General features: G+C 45.4%; 1 protein-coding gene across 2 annotated transcripts; it reads left to right on the top strand.

Annotated features, from left to right (window-relative positions):
- The first annotated feature begins 5,102 nt into the window (after positions 1 to 5,102).
- Positions 5,103 to 7,384, top strand: LOC147420213 (7-deoxyloganetin glucosyltransferase-like). 2 transcript variants are annotated; one of them, XM_086504256.1, is made up of 2 exons: positions 5,103 to 5,804; positions 5,914 to 7,384. In XM_086504256.1, the coding sequence occupies exons 1-2, from the start codon at positions 5,288 to 5,290 to the stop codon at positions 6,864 to 6,866; spliced, it is 1,470 nt and encodes a 489-aa protein (XP_086360382.1). In that variant the 5' UTR covers positions 5,103 to 5,287; the 3' UTR covers positions 6,867 to 7,384. The 2 variants fall into 2 exon arrangements, with proteins under 2 accessions (XP_086360382.1, XP_086360381.1); XM_086504255.1 differs by having other exon boundaries at positions 5,105 to 5,819; positions 5,914 to 7,382.
- Positions 7,385 to 8,123: the final 739 nt, after the last annotated feature.

Raw genomic sequence — 8,123 nt, 5'->3', positions numbered from 1 at the left:
TTGTGGGAACGGTGGGTTGAGTCACTGGCAAGGGAGAAACTGCACACGATTTCCTAAAAAAAGATCGGTTCACGCATGGCTTATGGCCGCTTCTCAAGGAGAAGGTGAAAGGTAGATTCCCGGCTACGTACGAGTTAGCCGTTGAGATTGCTCACCTTAAGGACAAGAAGCTGCGAATGAAAGCCAAAGAAACCGAGTCAACAGAAGTAGGAACATCGCATCGACCAGAAACTACGACAACCACCATTCCACCACCACCACCGGCTCTTGGGGTAAGAGGTGACCAACAAGATATGTTGGCCCATATTACTGACCAACTGCAAAGTTTGTCTGTCCACTTAATACAGCAAGGGAGGAGTCAAGAAAGAGATCAAGACCCTGGAAGAGCACGACGACAAAACAGGGAGTATCACTTCTACAACTACGGAGAAGATGGTCACGGTATGTACTACTGTCCCAAACCACAACAAAACTATAATAGAGAAGGTAGGAGGAAGCAATTGTCACCCCCTAGAGAAAGAACACCCCCACCCCGAGCACCATCCCCACCAACACAAATTCTACGTCCGCCACAATCACCACTTACAATCATCCTACGTCCACCACCAATTGGTACCCGCACACCAAGTATCACTGGTCTTGTAGAAGAGGTCAAAATGAGTGTAACAGAAGAAGGATCAAGTAAGAAGACTATTCAAATAACTGAAGCAGTTAAACAAGAGGTTAAAGAATCAAAAGATGCTACCCAGGTGGGGGAGGTAAGTCAAGAAAATCGTGTTACAAATGTGAGCGCATCTTTAACCTTGGATGAAATAGGCACCAAAGCGATCAATCGACAGCATTGGGCAATAATGGTAAGAAGGTGTAAAGTGTTGATTAGGCCTCGTCAGAGTAAGAGGAATGCAAAGTTCATGAAAGATACAAGAGAAGAGGAAAACCAGCCTGTTAGCAAGGCTTTGCAGAAAGTGGACAACATATCAAGCAAAGGGGAGGGCTTTGAAAACAGAAGCCTGTGCACCAGCATGGACCCACGACAGTGTAGCAAGCTAAAGGAATCTTACGTCAAGGAAGTTTCACTAGAAGACCATAACAAAGAGGTAAGTATGACTGAAGGTTTGGAGTTGGATATTGCTCCAAAGTCTTGGCAGCCGAGCAAAACTTTATTGTGTAGTGTTATAGACTTAGAGATGGGTAATGCCTCTAGTCTATTGAAGGGTGTTATAAACTTAGAGATGGGTAATGCCTCTAGTCTATTGAAGGGTGTTATAAACTTGGAGATGGGTAATGCCTCCAGTTTATGTGAGGGTGTTCAGAGTAATTTTGATGATCAATATGTTGCCAACCTTTTAAGGATGTTCCAAACTCCTCCACAACACAGCATTGTGTTTGCATGGGATGCATCAGACCTATGGCTATGGCTAGCCGCTATAACATATAGAGATAAGATCAGCATGGAGATAAAAGCTAAGGAGCCATGTATAGACAAAAGCCTGATAGAATGCAAGAATGAAGACCTCATTCGCAATTTGGTACAATTTTTTACAAATAGTGCATCCTCTCTTTGGAGAAAGGTAAGTGGATTACGCTTGTATTTAAGCCGCAAGGTAGGTGGCTTGCTATTAGCATCAGTAAAGGAAGCTGACATGTTTGAGAACACCCAAAAGAAGCATCATATGCTTGCAGTTTTTTCTAGTCATGGCAGTAAGCAGGATTCTGAAGAAAACTTGAGCTCACCACACCAACAAGGCGGCCATATATGGTGGATTCTTGGTACACTCTTGGGAATCATAATTTTCAGTTCTGTCTTTGCAGGAGCCAAGATGCTCATTTCCCCTCTCGCTACTGGTGGTTACAAATTTGGTCCAATTTGGCATGCAAATTTTATTGTTCGGACACTGCAGACAATGATCATATTTTTCACTTGGGATCCAGGAGGACACTGGCACAAAGTTCTGGAAGCCATCGGCTTCCCCTTTAATCAACCGACACTATTCCAAGGAACAAGCTATCACCCGGACCTGTTCCAGATTCATGAATATCCCAGAAATCTCACCAATGGCCAAATGGAATGGCTAGTTCAGAAGGCAACTCAATATCGGCTCTTATAGCTAAGCGGAAAAAGAATCAGATTCAGAGCTAGAAGCATGAATGCCTCTAGCCAAAAGGGGAGGGCTAATGATGGGGGCTTTTCATAAGCCAAGCTCCCATACCCCTCTTCTCTCGTCCCCACCCCATGAAAACCCCCTCTTAGGGAGGGAGTGATAAAAGGCATTGGAAAAAAGTAAGAAAAAAATAAAGTATGATTATGTAAATATATAAGAAAGGTAAAATAGGCCACCTCATGCCTGCAGGGTAGCCCATCCCCACCTTGCCTCCTTTTTCTTCATTGTTGCCCCGCCGTGTGTCTCTTTTCCTCTCCTCCACTCAAAAGGTCAACCCCCTTTCTCTTCCCCTTGTCCTTTCTCCTTTCTCTCTCCCCTCAAGCTACTCCACTTCTCACCAATAATTCATTATAACTCACCAATAATGCACCCTAACTCACATGTAACTTACCCTATCTTCCAAAATAGTATACCCCACCCCCTCTTTCTCTCTCCTAGCATATCCCATGACCCAAATACCCCCCTCTCTCTCTTTAAAGGGCGCCATGTCTCTTGTCTTGTAGCTAAATAACCTCCCCCACACTCACACACACTCAGTTTCACTGAAAAAGGTGCCCACAGACCCATCCCCACCAGGTGGTTACCTGATTTTTCTTGTGTTCACACACATCTGCACACAGATTCACCTCTGAACACACTCCCCTCTCTCCCCTCTTGTAATTACTTTATTCTCCATGTCACCTCTCACTTTTTTTCATCAACCCATCTCTCTCTCTTAGTCTCTCTCTCATGAGACTGTTGTTTTGGCACATATACACACAGCCAGACAAGTGGGGCCCACAGTCACATGGCCTATGTAGATAATGATTTCTTCATTTCTAAATTCTAGAATTTCTCCCCCCTCCTCCCCTATATAAAGAGGGGTCACCATCACACTAAACACACACACAACATCACCAAAGAGTACACTATGCACTGTGTGTGCGTAGTGCACACACACACACCCACACCATCACCATCACCGCAATCACCATGCTCGTCTTGAGCATGGCCTCTACACACTTGGGCTATGGAAGATGAAGGGCAACTAAATGAAGGATGATGGCCATAACCCTCGTGCGAGTCTTCGCCATCAACTCCCACCTATCCGCCATGTGCTCTACCACTCTCTCCCTTCTCATTCCCCTACCCTATGCTCCCCATTTCATCTCCTTATTCTCTAAATAAAGCTTGAGTTTTTGTGAGTATGTTTTCCTGCAATGTTTTGCCCATGTGAGGTGTGCGGAATCGCCACCTAGTCTTGTGTTTGGAGTGAGCTTGTGTATGTGTGAAGGGTGTGCGGATTCGCCATCCTCCTGTGGTGCCTAAGTACTAAGCCGCTATACCCCCTCCCTCACTCTCTCTCTCTCTCTCTCTCTCTCTCTTACTTAATCTCATTTCCCTTCCTCTTCATCATTACTCCCAAGCATCCATCTCTCTTGGATGAAAACTTTGTTATGGTGGTGTGTTGTTTGCGTCCTAGCTGCTGAAGCTTGGTGGTGCCCCTTGTTTGCTTTACCATGACAGGCTCGAGCCGCGCCATTCGGTCCCTGGTGTTTTAGAGGCCGTCGGGGGTTCGGGGTTCGCTTTGCTCCCGTCAGCATCTCTGCACTCTTAAAATGACGAACGTTAATCTTTGTGCTTCTATGTAGAATAATCAACACTGACTTACTTTAAGATTGTAAATTTTATAGGCCACTCTGAAGTGAGAGGTGTAGCATCATGCCTACTACACTCCACGAGTCGACCTCTAATCCTAACTCATCTCTATGGTGAGAGGTATACTACTACACCATACGAGTGAGAATCTAAATTTACCCTAAGCCTTCTCCTAGAGTGAGTCATATGACTACACACCACGGGAAAGGAGACTATATTCTACACACTTCTGAAGTGAGCCATATGGCTACACACCACGAAGTGGCCTACGACCTGCAAGCCAACTTTGTGGTGAGAGTCGAAACTACTGCACCACACAAGTCTGGCACAACACAAAAAAAAAGTTAGTATTTACAGAAAATTAAAAAATTCACCTGAAAACTGTTGTAAACTGAAGGGGTTGTCGCTATCTGCTAATCTCTCAAAAGCTCCAAGCTCTGCAAACCCCCAAAAGCTCTAGAATGGTTTTCAATCGAATACGGCGATAGTTGTATATATATAGGCGTTTTCGATCGAGATATTTTTCGACCGAAAAAGTGTTCGATCGAAAATTGTTTTATACGAGTATTCGCGTATTATTCGAAAATACGGCGTATAATGACGTTTTATACGTATAATTTTTGTTATACGTGCGTATAAATGCAACTGAGAGAGAGAGAGAGAGAGAGAGAGAGAAAGAAGTTTTAATATCATAGGAACACACTAAGAGATCTCAAATCTCTAGCGCGACAAGTGTTTAATTTAAGAGTCGGTTTTAAAGAGGGAACTTTGATAATCAATCCACCATAGTTAAATCTTGATCTCAAGATCCAGTATGTGTGTGTGTGAGAGTGAGAGAGAGAGAGAGAGAGAGAGAGAGAATTGTCATTTTCTTGATGTGATCCACTCTCTTTATAAGTGTGCATAGGAACACTTATATACACCTACAATTATTTGTCTATGTGTGTAGATTCAAATGAAAGAAACTTTGTATATGATCTAACTTTGACACTTGGGACAACCCTCCCCTACATGAGGGTCCATTGTATATTTTTCTTTCCTTGTGAATCTCATTAATTCAATCTTGTGCTTCAATCCTACTACTGCAGGAAGGAAGTAAAAAAATTGAATTGTTCAAAGATTCTGGCATCTTAGTAAGCGAATTTTTTGAATATACTCCACCTGGTGCTTTCTACCTGCTTCTACCTTTAAAAAAAAAAAAAAAAAAAAGGTTGCTCTGAACTTTTAAGTTGGGGTTGCCATTTGGGGAACATGGGAAGGTGCATCTGTATACCTGAAGTTTGAATCGTAGAACAATGTCAAGTTTTTCAAATCTACACGCACGTTGCCGTGAGTGTTGCGAAAATATCATCAATCTGAGTTCTGACACGCAGAGCGCCTTTGCGCCCCAGCTTCTGCCGCCCTATTTTTATAAGGTGCTCCGGCTGGGTCGCTCACTACAGCGTTGCATGTAGCTGTGCAGGGAAACTTAACACACAGCCATTGCTATGCCTGCAGAGAACGGAGCTCCGGTGCATAGCAGCAATGGGCATACACACCACGCTGTAGTGGTGCCGTGGCCAGGGCAAGGCCACATCAACCCGCTCCTCCATCTCTCTCGCACACTGGCCTCCCAACAAGGCTTCTCTATCACCTTTGTTAACCTGGACTTCACCCACAGACGACTCCTCAAATCTCTTCAGAAAGAAGCCCTTGTCGAGAAGGCCCAGGCGTCCGACACAGCATCTGCTGTCCAGCTAGATATCACGTTTGTGAGTATCCCTTCCGACGCTCCTGGAGAGGTTAGTGGCACTAGCGATGTGAGGGGCCTCTGTGAAACTGTGCTTAACAGTGGGCCCGCTTTCGAGAGGCTGCTGCGGGATCTTCGCCCACGGCCAACCTGCATCATCTCCGACATCTTTGTGGGTCATTCTCAAGATGCCGCTAATAAGCTGGGTATCCCACGTGTCGCCTTCTGGACGCAGTCTGCTTCCTGCTTTCTTGCTCATCTGGCAGCGGCAAGAGGTTTGCTCCCTTCTGGTAATCATTCTCTACTGTTTACACACACACACACACACACAAACACACACACCCCGGATGCTTTGAAACTGATCCAGTGTTTGCCATCATGTAGAACCAGAATGGGAGGAAGGGAAGCTGATCGACTGCATAGCGGGTGCTCCACCCCTCCGCCTCAAAGACTTGCCAGGTTTCGTGCAGCCCTGCAAGGAGCCCGACTTCATGTTCAACTTCTCTGTGCAGCCTTTCACACGGCTGGAGGAGGCGCAGTGCGCCGTGCTCATGAACTCCTTCGAGGCCATGGAGGGGGATGCCCTGCAGGCCGTAAGGCAGGAGATACCAGGGTGCAAGGTGTACTCCATAGGGCCGATTCTCCCGCTGGACTACTTTAGCGGTAAGAAATTGAGCAACAGCGCTTTCAACAGGATGCCGGGGTTCTGGACAGAGGACTACTCGTGCTTGCAGTGGCTGGACTCCCAGGAGGAGGGCTCTGTACTGTATGTCTCCTTTGGAAGCATCACTTTGCTCACCGAAGAGGAGTTGCACGAATTCGCCCTCGGCCTCGAGGCCACCGGCCTTCCAGTGCTGTGGGTCCTCCGCCCGGGCGTCCTGGAAGACGGTGGCCAAATGACTCTGCCTCCTGGCTTCCAGGACCGCACCCAAGGACGCATGTACATCATCGATTGGGCTCCCCAGCTCCACGTTCTGGCCCACCCTTCTGTTGGAGCTTTCTTTACCCACGCCGGCTGGAACTCCACCTTGGAGGGCATCTCCCAAGGAAAGCCCCTGCTTGGCTTCCCTTACTTCGCCGACCAAATGCTGAATTGTCGATGTATCCAGGATTTCTGGGGTAATGGCCTGGCTCTGGAGCGTCATGGGGAGGGGCTTCTCACCCGATCAATAGTGGACACCAAATCGCGCACTTTAATGAGCGAGGCTAAGCTTCGCGAGAGTGCCCTCTTGCTTCGCGATGGTGCGCGACAAGCAATCCTCAGCTTTGGGCAGGGTTCAAGTACCTCAAACCTTCAATGTTTTGTGGAATCCTTGCGTCTCAAAAGCCTCAAATGAATATGCCAGCTCAGCTCAGTTGGTGAGATCTTTGAGATGGTAACCCCAAGGTTGAGGGTTCAAAGCTCACAAGTTGCGTTCTCTTGGGTGTATTCTCCTCCCCTATTGATGGTTTATTCGAGGTGCAATGTATAGTTGTAAATACATGATATGTGTATAGTTTCTCCCTACTTCCTTCCCCGCACTCATGGTGAAAAAAAAAGCTCAAATGAATATGCCAGGAGCAATTGAGGAGACTCGTAACAGGAATCAAAAGCTTCAAATTTCAACTGATGTATTTCTTTAGAACATTTATATTTCTATACTATCAAAAAAATCCTCATTCCTCAAGCCAAGAGGATGGCTCTCGTCCATTGGGAGCTTTTCCCTCGTCGTTGTGGGAAGCCCATCAAATATGCTCGTTGCCCTCATGATGTTGCACGCATTTTGGACATCCTTCTTTTTGTAAATTTGTATATATGGACATGACTTTGTGTGTCAAAAGGATGTGGGTTTTTTTTTCGTGCGTTTCTTAGAGCAAGCACATGACATGCAATGCCAAATATCATAATTTCAAAAGTTATTTTTGAGGTTTGAAAGCATCTCTTTAGAGGTTGTGGTTTGGGAGATACACTCAGTTTTGTGTAGGGTACAAAAAATGGTAGCTCGCAGACGGTTTGGTGTAGCGTAAGGTGTGGAACCTCACATGTTTTGTAGTGTGTACACACTTCAAAAATGTGGTTTTGAAGAGTCATTTGGTAAAAGGGAAAATTCTTTTCCTCAAGTGTATTGGTTGGCGTGTGCTTTAAATTTATGTCAGGGATAGGTGCTTCCTAGTTTCCATGGTGTCTTTTTGGATGGGAGTGTACTTGTAAATTCTTAGAGGATTATTTGCCTCTGAGTTGTGGTTCTATGGGAGATCATTTGGTATAAGTTGTGGTGTTGAATTTGTGTCTTGAACGTTATTGGAAGACATTGCTATAGAGGTGTCTCAGTTTTTATTTTTCGAACAATGTTTTGATGTTTGTCAACGATGGTCTCACTTCAAGTGACCTTCAATTGAAAGTTTTGATGGTTATGATGACATAGTTTCCAGGATTTTATGGTCATGTAGGTGAGGATGTCAATGCATTTATTGAAAAGATACACTTTGCTCGTTTAATTGCAATAAGTAAGAAATGCTAAAGATTTTGTTCTTTTGCTTGCAAGAAGATGCAAGGACATGGTATGATGGTAAAATGTGCTTGTGGGAGCGTGTGTGTGTGTGCGCGGAAATGG

The sequence above is a fragment of the Adiantum capillus-veneris genome, chromosome 28, assembly GCF_014529385.1.
Source record: "Adiantum capillus-veneris isolate H3 chromosome 28, ASM1452938v2, whole genome shotgun sequence".
In the NCBI taxonomy this organism is placed as follows: domain Eukaryota; kingdom Viridiplantae; phylum Streptophyta; class Polypodiopsida; order Polypodiales; family Pteridaceae; genus Adiantum; species Adiantum capillus-veneris.
This window is presented reverse-complemented; position numbering and strand designations above follow the sequence as displayed.